The 18,527-nt window shown below is 40.9% G+C and overlaps 1 protein-coding gene across 1 annotated transcript in view; it reads right to left on the bottom strand.

The window, feature by feature from the left end:
- The window catches only part of NIPSNAP1 (nipsnap homolog 1), a 40,184-nt gene that overhangs the window by 20,052 nt on the left and 1,605 nt on the right, over positions 1-18,527 (bottom strand). The window contains exon 2 of the mRNA XM_074294605.1: positions 2,633-2,760. Within this exon, the coding sequence (XP_074150706.1) occupies positions 2,633-2,760 (128 nt within the window). The remainder of the gene's footprint in view (positions 1-2,632; positions 2,761-18,527) is intronic.

The raw sequence follows: 18,527 nt of genomic DNA, 5'->3' as shown, positions 1-18,527 counted from the left end.
CTCACTTTTCTGCTTCCTTTGTATATTGTCTTCCTCTATTACATTATAAGCTCCTTGAGGACAGGGTCTGTCCTTTTCTTATTTGTTTTCCCAGAATTTAAGTACAGTGCCTGGTACACAGTTGGCATTTTTAGTGTCTGCAGATTCTAATTCCCTGCCCTCCAACCCCCACTGGGCCCATTCTCATTCCTGATATGAAAGTCCTTCCTAACACTGGTATTCTTCCAGTTACGCTCAGCAGTAGCAGAACGAGGATACACGTTCTGGAACCTCAGAACAGAATGATATTCCAAAGATCAATGGAGAGACAAGCAGTGATGAAAATAAGGAGACTTTTATATATCCAACAATGTAAGCGGAAGATGTTTTGTGGAGTCTGATCTGTAACCAGTGATGGGCAATATAGATTAGGGAAGGAATATAAGCTCCCTGAGGGCAGGAATGGCCTGGGCATAGGGAGCAGATAGGGTTCTGAATTTGGGAATAAGGAAGACCTGAGGGTCAAAAATCATCTAAGACATTTGCCAGCTGTGGAATCTAGCTCATCTCTGGGCTTCTGGCTTCTCCTCTGTAACACAAGGAAGGGCTCAAAGACTTCTCCAGTCCTTTCCAGATCTAAATCTCAATCCCATTTCTGTCTTATTTTGGTCTTTGCATACATGGCCTGGCCTACAAGGGGTACTCTCTGCCTGGGCCATCCCTCATCACATCTTCAATGGTTGGTTGTTCATTGAACTTTGTGGAGCTGAAAGTCAACAACTCCAGGTCTTTGGATGACATGAAAGACCACCAGCTCTCACCCTTTGCTCTTCCTTAATACCCTACAATCCCGAGCTCTGCTTTTGGGCCAACTTTCGTACCTCAGTGCTGTCAGGCCTTTCATTCTACCCGCCTAAGGACCAGACTTTAATGTGTAGTTTCCCTTATTTAGAATATAAGCTCCCTGAGGGCAGAGATGTCTTCCTTTTTATATTTGTATGTCTACTAACTAGGTACATAGTAAATGTTTAAGAAATGTTTTTTTTTTTTAAATCCATTCATTCAAAAAATCTATTCAATCTGCTCCCTAACCCTTCCGATAAAGTTCAGTGATTGTCTATCATTCCCAGGAGCAAATACAAAAGGCCCTTTTTGGCATTCAAAGCCCTTTATAATCTTGGCTCCCTCCTCCTTTTCCAGGCTTCTTACATCTTCCTCCCAAAAATGTATTCTTAGATCCATGGTCACTGGCCTCCTGGCTGGCTGTTCCATGATAACACTCTCCATTTCTCAACTCTGGGAATGTCCCCATAGCTGGAATGATTTTCCTCATCTCCACAAGTTCTACTGGCTCCCCTGGCTTCCTTCAAAATGTCTGCCTTCTACAGGAATCCTGTTCCAATCCTTCTAAAATGCCCTTCTAAATCCCTTAGTGCAATATTCCCCATTTATCCTGAGAGCTGGTCTCTATATAGGCATTTGCATGTTGTCTCCTCCAAAACCGTGGGCTCCTAAGGGACTGTATTTTACAATTAATTAACACAGGGCCTAACACATAGTCGTTACTGAGCCTATCCTAAAACCATTTTTCCCCACTGGAATAGTGCCCAGCACTAGTAAGTGCTTAACAAATGCTTTATAATTGATTGATTGGTAAGATTTAGCAGAGCTTACCTACGGCTAAAAGTCAGGGCTACAATTTCAGAAAAGTCTTGAACAATTTACATGAACTGATACTAAGTGAAGTGAGCAGAACCAAGAAAACATTGTATAGAGTAACAAGATTCTGTGATGATCAACTGTAATGGACATGGCTCTTTTCAACAATGACGGGATTCAAGGCAATTCCAATAGACTTGGGATGGAAAATGTCATCCACATCCAGAGAGAAAACTATGGAGACCAAATGTGACTCAAAATATAGTATTTTCACCTGTTATGTTGTTTGCTTGGCTTTTTTCCCCTTTCTTGCATTTTTTTCCCTTTTTGATCTGATTTTTTTTTCACAGCATGAAGAATATAGAAACGTTTGGAAGAATTACACATATTTAACCTATATTGGATTCCTTGCTGTCTTGGCGAGGGAAGGGGAAGGAAGAGAGGGAGAAAAATTTGAAACACAAGTTTTTGCGAAGGTGAATGTTGAATACAATCTTTGTATATTTTTGGAAAAATAAAATACTATTAAAACAAAAATAAATAAATTAAAAAAACCTAGGGCCGTTACCAAGCCAAGTTGAAGCCAAGGAAGGCTTTAGGAGAAGCTCCACACATCATTATTTGTCAAGGGAGGATCGATCAAGATATTTTAATTTTATTACTCCACTTTTACCAATTGACAAATCACAGTCCTAGATAGCTGTCTGGAAGTGACTTGAACAGGGTCACACATTCAATATAAGACAGGTTGGATTTGAACTGCAACTCTTTTTGACTGTAAGGCCAGGAGTCGAATATACTGGGCTGTTTCTCGAGCAACATAATAGACATAGATCAGCCTAATAAAATAATATCTTGTTTTTACTCTTATGTCCAAGTCAAGCCAAAAGGTTTGGCCTATTTCCTGGAAAAGGAATCTAGTAAACTTTAACAAGGAGAAAAATAAAGAGGGGAAAAGATGAGGAGAGAAGGGAGGAGAGGAGAATATACTCACATTGAATCTTGTACAGATTGCTGGTCTCCTTCTTTGATAGAAGAGTGGAATGGGCATCCTTCCGGGGATCCACTTTGTGAACAAAGAGGGAACGGAACCAGCTGCTTTCACTATCTTTCGAGTAGGCCCTGAGAAAGCAGGGAGGTCAAAGGGTTACAGCTGGCAAGTGGGAGGGGTAGAAGACGCCTTATCTTTTCCTCTCTCCCCCAATTCTACCATGGAAATAGAACTGGAAGGGAACTCAGGGTTGTTGAATTCAAAGTCCTCATTTACAAATAAAGAAACTGAGGTCCAGAAAGGGAGAGAGATTTACCCACAGGTAAATTTGTAAGGTCACAAGTATCATAAGATCATAGTTCTAAAAATGGAAGAGTTCTTATAGGCCATCTACATTAATCACCCTCATTTTACGAATGAGAAAAGTGAGGTGTTTAAAGAAAGAAAATGATTTGTTCAAGGATTTGAATCCAGGTCCTCTAACTATAAAACCAAAACTCTCTTCACTTAACCATTCTTCTTGAATTCATCACACATCCTGACAGTCCTTAACCTCTGCCTTCTCAATTTCCACCCCACTCACTCATCCCAAGCCAATGAACACCGGCAAGTCAATCTGTCAGGCACTGTGCCAAGGGCTGGGGATACAAAAAAAGGGTAAAAAAAATCATCCCTACCCTCAAAGAGCTTACAATCTAATAGGAGGCAACATGGACACAAATAGATACAAAGCATAGAGGAGAGAAATAGGAGATAATTAAGAGGGGAAGGCATAAAACCTGGCAGTTGAGACTTGGACAGATCTAAGAATTGATACCATATGACTTAGGGGGTGCTCAACCTATGTGAATCTCCTTTTATCTATGGATTACTAATCTATCAGTTGGATCCAGCCAAACCACTCCCATCATCCCCTTGACCACCACTCCCATCATCCCCTTGACCACCAAGGCCTCTCCAATCCTATGAAGACAGTACAGAAAATGGAGCTCAAGCACCTTGGGAACAGCTGGGCTTCTAGCCTGGTCCTGGCGGCCATCATCCTGGGAAGTCACCCCTGTGGGGAGGCAGCTCAGAAACTGCTTCTACACCTGCTACAGCCAAAGGTTTTGAAGACAGGTCTTGTCACCAGAGTCACGGGGCCTCTTCTAGCTGACTTCCAGTTGCCATTGGAATGTAGCTCCTGAAGGCAGTGACTGTCTGACTAGCAAGTGCTTTATTCATTCATCTAATATGATGTATACAGTATTGGTCAGGGAGACAGAAAGACCTAGGTTCAAATCCCTGTCTAGTTGGACCTCATTATTATCATCCTGGGCAAGTCATTGTACTATTCCATCCTTGCTTCTTCCTCAGTAAAATGAGGGTGCGTTGGACCAGATGACCACCCCTAAGATCTCTTCCAGCCCTCAGGCTAAGAGTTCATGATGATGTTCCATCACACTCCACTCCCTCAGCCGTTGCCCCAATCCTCCAACTCCAACCTCACTGCTGATAGATCAGTTCCTACTCCCTAAGGATGTACGAGGTGAACTCAAGCAGCTTCATCTTCCCTTCAAAACTCTTCCATTCACCAATCCCCATTTCCTTTTCTCCAGGCTCCTAAGAAATGGTGGCTCATCTTTCATTCTTGACTGTATCAACTTTTCTCTCTTTAAGGAGCTGTCCTTCCCTCCCATTATTCTCATCTTCTCTTTCTCCCTTCCCTTCATCATCTTTAATCTGTCTCTTTTTAGCGCTTCTTGGTGCTTTGTTACAGTGTTGTTATAAAATAGATCATTTCATTAGTTGAGGTGGAAATTTCTCCTAATATAAGCAATAGTATATTATTATTATTATTATTTCTGAGGCAATTGTGGTTGTGACTTGCCCAGGGTCACACAGCCAGGAAGTGTTAAGTGTCTGAGACCAGATTTGAACTCCGTTCCTCCTGACTTCAGGACTGGCACTCTATAACCTAGCTGTCCCCACAGTAGCATATTATTTAAGAAACCCAGTTGAATATATTTACAATCACATTTCTCTCTGTTACATATATTACACATTAATACATATATCTTCAATGTTTTGTTTTCTTATTTTTAAAAAGATTCATGTTATATTTCATTTTCTCAAAAGAAACAGTGAAAATCTAAACTTAGAGCAGATAAGATTAGTAAAGCAGCTTTTACAGTATAATAATAAATGTGAATTTACAAAAGGGTTCCGTAATTAATTTAACATCCTTCTATTTCAAGAACATAGCTGTTATGTGTGAGACACACTTGTGTTCATTATAAAAAACCTGAAAAATGTTCTTGCAGTAGGATGATACTACCACATTCTTTATAGGTTAAATTATGTTTATTTTGTGAAATGCAAGTTATAACATCTCTTCTGCCCTCAGCCATATCACTTCCAGTTTCCTTCAAGAGCCTGCCCCCATCATTTTCATATTCTTTTCCCATCTTCCTTTCATCATCTTCAATCTGTCCCTTTCTACTGGTTCTTTTCTTGCTACTTACATTCTCAGGAATCTAAAATACTTAAAAAAAATTCCCTTGATCCTCTCCATTCAAAATCTCCCCTGTTTATTCCCTGCTAAACTCCAAAGAAAGTGCTATTGTCCCTCTTCCCTCTTCTTCCTTAGTCCCCATTCCTTCCTCAACTCCCAAAGCTGGCTTCTGACCTCACACCTTTACAGAAGCTGGTCACCAATCAATAAAGGGCACCTGGCCATTTTTGCTATTTTCCAGTCCCGTCCCACTTTTCGTGACCCCATTTGTGATTTTCTTGGCACCTAGCAGGTGTTTAGTAAATGTTTATTTATTGGCCAAATCAATCAATTAATAAATGTTTAATCAATCAGTAAACATCTGTATTGAATGCTGTACCAAGCATTGTTGTTCAAGCATTTGTTGTGTCCGGCTCTTCATGACCCCATTTGGAGTTTTCTTGGCAGATCCAGAAGTGATTTGCCATTTCCTTTTCTTTTTATAGATGAGGAACTGAGGCAAACAGATTAAGTGACTTGCCCAGGGTCACACAGCCAGGAAGTGTCTAAGGTTAGACTTGAATTCAGTTGTTTCTGATTCTAGATCCAGTGCTCTATCTCTTGAGCTATCATCTACCTCCATTAATTCAATTACATAGAAGTATTCTTTAGGCAGATGATCTCCCTACCTGAATCTCTCACTGAGCACTAGGATAATTATCTGCCAGACATTTTTACCTAGAAGTCAACCAATCAACCAGCAAGCATTTATTAGATATCTACTATACACCAGCTGAGAACGTGCTAAACTCTAGGAACAAAGACAAAATGAACCAGTCCCTGCCTTCGAGGAGCTGACATTCTATCAGATCCTGACAAATGCTCAAATTGAACATGGTTCAGTGGACTCTGGATTTCTCCTTGCTGAGACCTATCTGCACCGATATATCACTTTCAGTCAGATAACAAGGCTCTGGGGCACTCCAGGATTATGTTATCTCATTTTTTTTTTTAAAGCAAACCCAGTGCTTCCTTAGCTCAGTACCAGAAATAGTGGGCAATGGCAGGGCAGAAAAATAGTTTCAGTCAAGAATATTTGGGTTCAAGGCTAGCTTCAGATATGTGCAGACCATCTGAAGTGGGTGATATTTGATATATCTCCCATGATAATGTTGTATTATTATCTACTAATCTAAACCCTGAGCCAATCATTAATCTCCAAGAAAATCATGAAATTATCTAAGCCCGAAAGCTGAAGAGATGGTGGGCACCTACACTGATGAAGGGTTTCCTCCTCCCAAAGTTCCCTAGATCTGTAGTGACAATCACAAATAGAAACACATCTGCATCCGGACTTCAAAAATCACTATTTATGTTGCAGTGAATTTCTATTTATTTTACTAAACACTTCCTAATTACATTTTAATCTGCTGCTTCCTGGGGTTTGACACCTCTGCTCCTCACTGGTAATCAAGAGTCAATCCTTATCCCTGTGATATCTTGTGATAAGGCTGCATGGTTTGCTAGAAATGACTCAGAGGAGACAGGAGTTTAAGTCCTCTAACTCTTGTCAGCTGTGTGATCATGGGCAACTCAATGTACCCTTCTGAGCTGAAGTCTTTACTAAGGAAATAGGGACAGGTATTTATTACAAATACCTTATAGGGTTAGAGTTGTCTTATAGGATGATTGCAAAGACCAGTGAGAGATAGTGGTTGCCCGATGCTTTGCCCAACATACACATATGCAAATATATTCATACAACTATATAAGTCTAGACACACACATATATGAATTATTTTGTTAGAATTACAGTCAGTATATTACCAATACATATTTAACTTCTTAAACTATAGGCCACCACGACTCCATATGGGATTGCAAAATTAAGATTTATTATGAGTAAATGTTTGATTTGTATACCTATTTTATATACCTCTATACCTTGGGTCACGTAAAAGTTTCTTGGGTGAAAAGGAAGTTTAAGAAGCCTTGTTATATATAACATAGTAATAATAATATATATAATATATATGTTTATTATTTCTAATAAGAAGTGTTTGCAAGAGAAAGAATTCTCCTGATCTAGCTCTAATCCTTCAGTACATTGGAGAGGAGAGCTAAAATCCCTTGCTGGGTAGGTAGACAAATATTTCGAACTCCTCACATCTATTCTATTTTTTTTTAATTAATAGCATTTTATTTTTCCATATACAAAGATAGTTTTCAATATTCACTTTTATAAAACCTTGTGTTCCAAATTTTTCTTTCTCTTCACCCTCCCCCCATCTTCTAGACAACAAGCAATCCAATATAGGTTGAACATGTCTAAAAATCTATTCTTTTTTTTTTTAACTTATTTTTAATCACTTATTTATTTAATATTTTCCCCAGTTACATTTTAAAACTTTTTTACATTTGTTTTTAAAACTTTTGAGTTCCAGATTCTCTCTCTTATCCTCACCCCCAGCCTCCATTAAGAAACCACATCACATCTATTCTTTTTTTTTTTCCCCCCTGAGGCTGGGGTTAAGTGACTTGCCCAGGGTCACACAGCTAGGAAGTGTTAAGTGTCTGAGATCAGATTTGAACTCAGGGCCTCCTGAATTCAAGACTGGTGCTCTATCCACTGTGCCACCTAGCTGCCCCCAATCATGTCTATTCTAAAAAGATCCCAGCAGGAGATAGCCATATGATAGAAGGCTGGCCCTAGAGTCAGGAAGACCAGAGTTCAAATCCTGTTTTAGGCACTTAACACCCATTCCCTTAGAGATCGGAAGACCAGAGTTCAAATCCTGTTTTAGGCACTTAACACCCATTCCCTTAGAGATCGGAAGACCAGAGTTCAAATCCTATTTTGGGTACTTAACACCCATTCCCTTATCAAAGGAAAAAAAAAATTCTAACAGCTTAAACTTTAATCTGATCACTTGCTCTAGAAGATGTTCACTTTTGTTATCCAAGTCCTTTGTAGGTGGGAATGTAACCACCTTCCAGTTCTCCCCTGGCACCACCAACCAATCCCAAATCTTCCTTCATACTCCCACCACCACTCCCAAACCATTGTTATGGTGGCAGCTTTCACTGTCCCAGAATCCTATTCCTATTCTCATCAAACATCCTATCAAAAACTGGTTTGTCTACTATCTTCCCCACTGGACAGTGAGCTCTTTGAGGGTTGGGCCAACCCTTTCTAAATCTCTCCAGCACTAGTGCCTGGCACATAGTAGGTGCTCCTATGTGATTGTTGACTGACTTCTAATGGCTCCTGTGGCCTAGACATTGATAAAAATTCACAGAATGGTATCACAGAGGAAGTGTCACATGTCTCCGGAAAGCTTGGGTTCAAATGGTCCAATGCATAAACCCTTCTAAGCCTCAATTTTCTGCCCAGATATCAGGGCTCCAATGAGGTGATGGGACAAAGAGTTTAGCAAACTGGGAGAATTGTATAAATGGACAAAACCTTAGAAAGTCCATTTGGAACATGAAGCTCAGAGAAGGGAAACACAAAGCTACTAAGTAATTCTTTTTTTGACTGTCTTTCCAAAACCTAGCACATAGTAGGTGCTTAACTGTTTGCTGAATCTTTGTGAAAGTAATCAAGCTGGAGGTCAAATCTGGGTGTTCTGCCTCCAATTTTATCATTCTTTCCAAAACACCATACTTAGAGAAAATAAATACAAATTTCTCAGCTTGGCATTCAAGACCCTTCTAGTTCTGTTTTAACAAATTATTCTTGCTAGAATCAGCCAGGCGGTATAATAAAAAGAATCCTGGATTGGAGATAAGAAGATAATGATGCTGAATTCTGCCTCAAAAATATCCTAGCTGTGTGACACTAGGCAAGTCACTTAATTCCTTACAGACTCAGTTTCTTCACCTATAAAATGGGTATAACACCCAGGGGTGTTTTAAGGCCCAGATGAAATAGTATTTTATGGTAGTTAATATTATTGGAGCTGAAGGGGCTTGAAAAGCCATATTGTTTAGCTCTTTCATTTGCAGATGGAGAAACTGAGGCCCAGAGAAAGAAGTGGCCTATAGTCACTAAGTTTGGAGAGAGACTCAGGAATTCGAGTCAGGAGCTCAACAAAGAAGTTAGGATAAGTAGATCTGGGAATCCTTAACACAGAAATCATCATTGAATCCAGCAGATCTAATATGATCCACAAGTGAAATATGAAAATGGGCAAAGAGGGCCTAGTTTAGAGTCCTGTGGGACACCGACATTTAGTAGCTATAGGTTACTTCCCTTTCTGGGGCCTCAGTTTCTCCATCTGCAAAATGAGAGGGTTAAACAATATGACCCCTTTCAGCCCCAACATTAACTACCATAATACAGTGCTTTCAGATTTGCATGCTCTTTATATACTATTTCATTTGAACCTTAAAACAATATCCATTCTGTTACCTTCCTAACAACTTTCACACATGTCTTCTCTCCTTTGACATTGCTACCATCACTTCTGCTTTCTGGTTGATCTGCCTGCCACAAATCTCGACCACTGAGAAGGAGCAGAGGCACAAAAATATCTCTGGCTGCTCTTTTGACAGCGATAAATTGGAAATCGAGGAGATGCCCATCAGCTGGAGCAAGTTGCGGTATGTGAACGTACGGGAATACCAGTGTTCCATAAGAAATCATGAGAAGGTCGATTTCAGAAAAGCCTGAAAAGACTTACACGAACTGATGCTGAGTGAAATGAGCAGAACCAGGAGAACACTGTACACAGTAACAGCAAGATTTTATGACGATCAGTTATGCTAGACTTAGCTCTTCTTAGCAATACAATGAATGATCTAAGATGACTCCAAAAGATTCATGGAAAATGCCATCCACATCCGTGCCGATCAAAGCAGACTAGTTTCACTTTTGTTTTTCTTTTTCCTGGTTTTTCCCTTTTGCGCTGATTCTTTTTTCACAACATGCTTAATGTGGAAATGGGTTTAATATGATTGTACATGTATAACCTTTACGGGGAAAGGAAGAAAGGAGAAAAATTTGGAACTCAAAATCTTAGAAAAAGTGAATGATGAAAACTATCTACATTTGGAAAAATGTGGTTATCGCTAATATACTTTATATATAGTATTTTGTAATTTATGTAGTTTTGGATATTATCTCTCCCATTAGATGCGCGAGAGCATAAACTGTCTTCTGCTAGATTCCCTCTCCCCCAATACTTAGCACAATGTCTGGCACTGTTCAGAATACCCAACAAGCCACTAAGAGAGTCAAGTGGTATCCTCTATATAGGGGCTAGAGAATTGGGGACAGTGAAAGAGTCCTTCCCAGAAATAGGCTTTTAATACTTACCATTTCTAAAGCTTTTTAAAGCTGTTTAAGTATAGGATCTTATTTGGGCTTCCTAACATCCCTGGAAGGTAAGAGCTATTATTACTCCCAATTTACAGAGGAGGAAACTGAGGCTGTCCACAGTCAAACAGCTTGTAGGTGCCCAAGGCATGACTTGGTCTCAGGGATCCTGACACTAAATCTAACAATCTATTCGCTTCTTAATCTAAAAGTTCCCCTACATTTTGTATTTTTAAAGGTAGATATAGGTTTACAAAGGAATCCAGTTATATATGGAAGGTGGTCAACAAAGTATTTTCTAAAAATGTTTATGGACCTCAGGTTAAGAATTCCAGCTTTAGAGCCACTTCTAGAATCAGTGCAGAATACTATGAAAAGTAGGACTCAGACAGGGAGGGGCCTGAGAACAGGGGATGTCAGAGCTGGGAGGAGCCTTAGAACAGGGGATGTCAGGGCTGGGAGGGATCTTAGAACAGGGGGTGTCAGAGCTGGGAGGAGCCTGAGAACAGGGGATGTGAGGGGTGGGAGGGGCCTTAAAACAGGGGGTGTCAGAGCTGGGAGGAGCCTGAGAACAGAGGGTGTCAGGGATGAGAGGGGCTTTAGAACAGGGGTACCAGGACTGGGAGGGACCTTAGAACAGGGGATGTCAGGGCTGGGAGGGACTGTCTTTTTTTTTTTTTTTTTTTTATAGACAGAATATTACCTCAGAGAGGGGATAACTTGCTGAGGTAAGCAGCAGGCTAAAGCCCAGACCCGGCTGTCCAGCCTAGCTCCTGCCCCACAATGCCCCACTGCCTTCCAGGACTTGGACCACACTATCCTAGGGGTCAGAGCCTTGTGAGGGGCTGCTCTGCATGGCCAGTCACCATGACCTTTGATTGGAGGCGGGCTCACGGGGTGGTGGTAACATATTTTGCTTTTCCTTCCTATTCGGAGTGTTTGCCACCCAAGAGAGGAGGTGGTGATGGGGATGACTTCAGAATCCTGTCCTGTTTACACGCAGGCAAGACCTTTGTTCTTGGACTTCAGACTCTAGTCATTTATTAACAATAGTAATACCCAAGATAAACAGCCCAACAGTCCAAGCCCAAAGCCATATTCTCTTTCCAGGGAAGAAAATAAGCATTTATTAAGTGCCTACTATGTGCTAAACACTTTACAAATATTATCCTATTTAACCATCAGGACAACTCTGGGAGGAAGGTGCTATTATGATTCCCACTTTGCAATTGAGGAAACTGAGGCAGACCAAGGTTAAGTGACTTGATCAGGATCACACAGCTATTTTTTTTTTTTGCTCTGAGGCTGAATTTGAACTCTCATATTCCTGACTCCAGGCCCAGAAAACTATTCACTGAGCCACCTAGCCGCCTTCTAGTCTGCAAAGCTCTGAACGTCTGTGAGGTACTCAGTACCATTGACCTCAGGTCTGGCCTGAAACTCTTTACAGAAGACTTGAGGCAGTCCTATTACCAAAGCTGTGAGACCCTGGACAAGTCATGAAACTTAAACACTATTTTTATTTTCGCATGTTCAGTATTTGACCAACTTTTATTCACAAGATTATCTTGAAGGTTTGATCCAATAATAAATCAAGTCTAGAAACAACTGGGTTTTAAGGCGACCTTGGGCACACAATAGAAATAACCTAATATTTCACTTTCATTGCCCTCCCTGCCAAAGCAGGCAGTCAATCCACTTTATTCCCGGGTGAACCAGTCTAAGAGCACATAATTTTATGTGACTCAGTTTCTCCATCTGTAAAAAAGTCTTATGTTCCATACACTAAGAACAACAGGCAATGTCATATCTTAAAGTTCACAAATCATCCTACTTATCCCTCACAAGTCCCTCATTATTATCCCCATTTTAAGGAAGAAGATTAAAGCTAGGAGTTTTCAAGTGACTGATCAAAGGCAGAATCTGAACCCAAGGTTCCCCTAATTAACCCAAGTCTAGCATTCTATTCCTATACAAGAATCTTATGCATACAGTACAGTTCCCTGCATGCAGTAGAGGCCTAATATATAGATTTGCTCATTGAATGCATAAGGCTCCTTCCAAGATTTCATGTTTCATGTCTCTATAAATTAATTCCCCGAGGTTACATACGAGTGAATTAACTTTCAAAACTTGGTCTCTCCATTGCTGGGCTATCCCAACACCATGTTATGGATGGGACACACTTTCCAAGATACCACGCCCAAGTAAGCATCTTGGAAGTGTGTTTTATCGTCAAACCGATTATTAGATTTCTCTTTGTCCCCAAAGTCACAGTCCTCATCCAGACCCTTGGTGATCTTCTCTGACCTCTCCTAGATTACTAACTGACCTTTCCTTATAGTCTCTTTGATCTCCAATTCATTCAATATAAGAATGTTTTTCTTTCTGAAAAATGACTTCCATCCTATCTCTCATAAATCTTCAATGGCTCCCCATTGCTTATAAAATAAAATCTAAACTCTTTAGCTTGGCATTTAAAGTTCCTCACCATCTGGTCTTTCCTTATCTTTTCTCTGACTTCTATTCCCTTTCCCCTCAAGCAGACTCATGTGATCTCTATATGTGGACTCTCTTTTTCACCCTTCCATTGCCTCACAGCATTTCCACTGCTCAGAATGTCCTCTCCTGGAGGATTTGGAGTCAATTTTTCAAGACCCAGCTGAGATTCCCTCATTTAGTACCCTCAACCTAAGGTCAAAGGCAGTGGGACATAGCAGTTAAGAGCATTAGATTTCAGGTTCAAATCTGGGTCTGGGTTTTGCTTCTTACAACCCTACATGACCTTGGACATCATATTCTCTCTTCATTTTTTCAATAATACGTAGGAAATGGATCCCTAAAAGTCCACCTAAAATGTGGTCCAACAAATATCGCTAGGGAGTCCAGAATGCAAAGAAATCAAAGAAAAAGGGTTCCTATGAACAAAAATGAATTTTTTTGTAACCTGGAAACTAAGAAGGTCCCTGTCAATTGGGGAAAGACCAAATAAATCATAGTATAGAAATCATAGAAAAAAAATGATGAAAGGGGGCAGCTAGATGGCACAGTGGATAGAGAAGCAGCCCCCAAATCAGGAGGACCAAAGTTCAAATCCAGCCTCAGACACTTGATACTACAAGCTTAACACCATTGCCTCAAAAACAAAAATGAGGAAAGGAATGGCTTAGGGAAACTTGAGATGACTTATATGAACTGATGCAAAGTGAAGTTAGCAGAACCAGGAAAATGAGTTACACAATAACAACAATGTAAAGACAAAGAAATCTGATCAAGCAGGGACCAAGCCTGGTTTTAGAAAACCAATCATGAAGTTTGCACCCCACCTCCTCTCAGAGAGGTAATCTTCCCAAGACATATAATGAAATACTTTTTTGGAGATGGCTGTTGTAAACATCTGTTTTACTTTACTGTATATATTTGTAATGTGCTGTTGTCTCCAGAGACTGCTGATCGCTCTCTGGTCTAGAAGAGAGACTTCTGCCTCCAGAGAGCAGAGACTCTTCTTTCCTCTGGAGAGCTACCTCAAGTCTGGTCCAGACAAGACTCTCTATCTCTTGAGTGCTGCCCTCTTTTATCCTCCCAGAGAATGGGCGTGGGATAACGGGAGGGCTTCTGGGAAGAAATACTTCAACCAATGAACTTGCTCCTCCCCAGGAGTCCAAAGGAGTTAAACTCCCAGTAAAGGCTGGAACTAGGAAATTGTCAAGTACTGACTTAGCACTTAGTAAGAACTTATCATCTCATTATCTCATTAGCACTTAGTAAGAACCTAACATATAGTCACTATAAAAAAAAAAAAAAAATGGTGTTTTTTTTTTTCAAGGCAGGGGAGATAGAAGGGAGATAAAATAAATGGTTGTTCATTGTAAATAAAATAAAATTTTGTACATGATTCCTATAAGCCTCTTTTAGATTCTAGAATCTATTAGACCCTTTTGCTAAAGCTGATAATTTGGGCAAGAACCTGGTGTGAGAATAGAACAAGAATTCAGAACCAGTGCTGAGTTCAAAACTTCACTCTACTACTTACTCCTGAGCAAATCCTATCTCCTCTCTGGAGTCAGATTTCTTTTTCTGAATAATGAAGTGGTTGGCCTGGATGATCACTAAGAGTCTTCTAGACCTAAATTCTTTTTTTTTTTTTTTTTTCCCTTCCCTGAGGCTAGGGTTAAGTGACTTGCCCAGGGTCACACAGCTAGGAAGTGTTAAGCGTGAGACCAGATTTGAACTCGGGTCCTCCTGAATTCAAGGCTGGTGCTCTATCCACTGCACCACCTAGCTGCCCCCAGACCTAAATTCTATGATCTTAACCCCTCCTTCTAATAGCATGTAGCTTCTAGCATATGTACTGCTTCTGTTAAATGTGTCTTACCACCTTCTCTCCACTCATCTAGTTACCACCCTGATCCCAACTCTTGTCACTTCTTGCCGGGACTATGACAATGGCTTCTCAATTGATCTTTTCCCGTTCTTATCTACACTCCACGAAATCTCTAAAGTGGCTTTCTTATATACAGATCTAACTACTCTTACTCATTTCTCTTATTCAATAAATCCCAATAGCTCTCTATTACCTGAAGGATGAAATATATTCCTCTATTTGACTTTGAAAGTCCTTCATAATTTGCTTTTTTCAACCTTATTATATTTTACTTCCCTCTATGCACTCTACCATCCCAGAGCGGCCTACTTGTTGCTCTTCTTCCATGGCATATGAGGAAACTGAAGCAGGCTAGGTGACTTATCCAGGGTCACACAGCAAGCAAGAGACACTTCTAAAGCGTGACAAAGGCAACAATCAGGATTCCTGATTCCAAATCCTATGTTCTCACCAAGCCAACCTTGGAGTCTCAGTATTTCTGTGGGTGTATTGCTCTGATTTTACTCACAGCAGGTGTTTGTCAAACACCTGTGCCACATACTAGGTATGACTGTGTGATCTTGGGCAAGTCATTTGGTGTCATAGCCCCATAAAACTTTCTAAATCTATAAATTGACAGGGTGTGTTAACATGTATAGATAGACTTCAGAGTTCCATATACAATGAAACTAAAATGAAAAATAAAAAATGTGTCACACACTGAGATTATGAAGACAAAAGGAAAACCCTGTTGTTCTTAGGGTCCTTCTATTTTAATGTATTTGGAAGATAACATTATTTCCATTAATTTTCACCATTCTCGATGATCCAGTGACAATGCCCTTTGAGAGGGCTGTCAGGCAAAGATTCTGAACAATTCAAATAGTTCACCAAGACTGGTAGATCCCAAACCCTCTGAGTTCAAATCCAACCTCTTACTTATTCACCACTTACTGTGTGATCCTAGGCAAGTTACTTAACTGCTGCCTGCTTCAGTTTCCTCAGTTATAAAATTGAGATAATTACAGCACCTACGTCACAGGTTGTTGTATGGAACAAATGGATATTTGTAAAACATTTAGCACAATTCCTATGACACATAGTAGGTGCTTAATAAATGCTTACTTAAAAAAAACTTAAGTAGTCCTCAAAAGGGTTAACAAGACCATGTGGAGACCACCAGGCTGAACTCATCTGGATTTTTTCATCATGTCTTAGAAAGTTTTTCATCTGGAAGGAGCACATCAGCCCTGGAAGTGGTGCCTCAAAAATACCCTGTGCCCCCTCTGATTAAGAAAGCTCCTAGATGGGGGCGGCTAGGTGGCACAGTGGATAGAGCATCAGCCCTGAATTCAGGAGGACCTGAGTTCAAATCTGGTCTCAGACACTTAACACCTCCTAGCTGTGTGACCCTGGGCAAGTCACTTAACCCCAGTCTCAGGAAAAAAAAAAAAGAAAAAAGAAAGAAAGAAAAGAAAGCTCCTAGATGCTCCCTTTAAGTAGGCTGCTCAACCCAGCCATCTCTTCATTCCCCATCATACTCCCCACATACTCCCTTATTCCTCCCTCCTTCCCCCTATGCCTTGCAGTCGTTTTGATGTTGTCTTCCCCAGTAGAATGCAAGCTCCTTAAGGCCAGGAACTAGCTTTCTTTTTTCTTTTTTGCTGAGGCAATTGTAGTTAAGTGACTTGCCCAGGGTCACACAGCTAGGCAGTGTTAAGTGTCTGAGATCAGATTTGAACTCAGGTCCTCCTGACTTCAGGCTGGTGTTCTATCCACTGCACCACCTCGCTGCCCTAGGACTATCTCTTTTTGCTTGTATTTGCATTCCTAGACCTTAGCATGTGGTAAACACTTAATAAATGTTTGTAGTTCATTTGGTACCTATAGAACTTTAGAAAAAAATCATTTTTTTTTTGAGTCTGTTTCTTCCTCTTAAACAGAATGGGGCTGGACTAGGTACCTACCTGCTGTGTACTAAAGTACTAGAGATAAAAATATAAAATTAAGACAGTCTCCATCTTCAAAGAGTCCCATGGGTGATACATGTCATGATGTAGACCAAATACATATCCACAGCTTTTCAAAACCGGAGGAATCAAGAAAGGCCTTTTGAAAGTGGCACATGAAGTGAGACTTAAATAGACCACAGGACTTTAAAAATTCCTTTTAAAATATTCTAGATGTAGGGGCAACTTTGTACATAAGCAAGAAATGGATGGTAAGTAAGTAAGCAAGTCTAGCTGGACTTTGTGCATAGGGGAGTGATAGGGAATTATTCTGCCTAAAGCCAAATGGTGAAGGCCTTTTAACACTAAATAAATGAATTCTATTTTATCCTAGGGCAATAGGGAGCCATTGAAGTTTCTAGAGTAGTGAAGGGGTCACACTTTTGCTTACAGTTTGGCAATTGAGAGAAATTAGAGAGGGGAAAGAGTGGAGGGCATGTTAGAAGCTATTGCGATAGTCTCCAGTGGTCCTCAAACTGTTTAAATAGGGGGCCAGTTCCCTGACCCTCAGACTGTTGGAGGGCCGGACTATAGTAAAAACAAAAGCTCACACTCTTGTCTCCGCCCCTTAGCCCATTTGCCATAACTGGGCTGGCCGCATCTAGCCCAAGGGCCATAGTTTGAGAACCTCTGGTCTAATCCTCTGACAATAAATACTTCTTGAATGATCATGGGATGTTAAAACTTGACTTGTGCTTCCATCAAAGCTTTTGACCTGCCTCCAAGCCACAGAGACACTTCTGGAGTGCCTGGAGTATGGCGGTCTAAGATACAGTCTTGCAATCTATCAAGAGGAAGGATACAAACTTTAAAAGACAAAGTAGCAGATAGGCGAGCTCTGGTACCTGGGTTACAATGTATAATACAGTGAGAATGGACATGAATCCCAAAATGGGAGGGGAGGGAAGGAGGAACATTGAACCCAACTGATACCTGAAAGAAATCCCCATTCTCACAAGCGCTTCTCCAGCCTCTGCTTGCAGACCTCTATAGACGGGGAGCTCACCACCTCTTGAGGCGGGCGCTCTGCTTTAGGGTAGCTCTAATGACTGAAACAAGGAGCTCAAACCAACTCCTACTCCTTGTTCCTGATTCTGTCCTCTGGGGCCGGGTAGGACAAAGTGGGTCTCTCCAGGACAAAGACAACCCTTGGAATCCTGGTGGAGCTCAGCTCTCATGTGCCCCCCAGGCTTCTCTTCTCATGGGTAAACGGGCCCAGGGGATAGAGCAAACTTTGAATTCTAGTTCTGAAACTAAGTGACTTTAGGCAAGTCCCAGCCCCAGTTTTCTCCTCAGTGAAATTGTGGGTGGGGGTGGATTAGCTCAGAGACCCTTTCTTAGGATTTTTAAATACAGTTACCAGTGAAAATAAAGATGGACTCTCTCCCCCCCTCCCCGCCTTGTTCAAATTCACAACCCCCTGAAATCTCAGTCTTGGGTTAAGAACACCTGCACTAGTCTTTCATTTAGTAAAAAAGGACAAAGGGAGATGATTGGGAATTAGAGCTGGACCACATTGAGATGAACTGCTCATTTTTACAGAGGGAGAAACAATACCCAGAGAAGGGAAGGGAAGGCCTTTGGGGGCACCAGCTGCATGGTGGGTGCAGGCCTCCTAACCATAAATGGAGGTAGCTTGCTCTCTCCCCTACACGGGATCCCTTCTCTGCGGGGCTCCCTCATATACTGAGTGAGGAACCTCTCCTGGACCAAAGGTGAGAACTGAATTTGGA

Source organism: Sminthopsis crassicaudata, chromosome 1, assembly GCF_048593235.1.
Source record: "Sminthopsis crassicaudata isolate SCR6 chromosome 1, ASM4859323v1, whole genome shotgun sequence".
NCBI classification, from domain to species: domain Eukaryota; kingdom Metazoa; phylum Chordata; class Mammalia; order Dasyuromorphia; family Dasyuridae; genus Sminthopsis; species Sminthopsis crassicaudata.
This window is presented reverse-complemented; position numbering and strand designations above follow the sequence as displayed.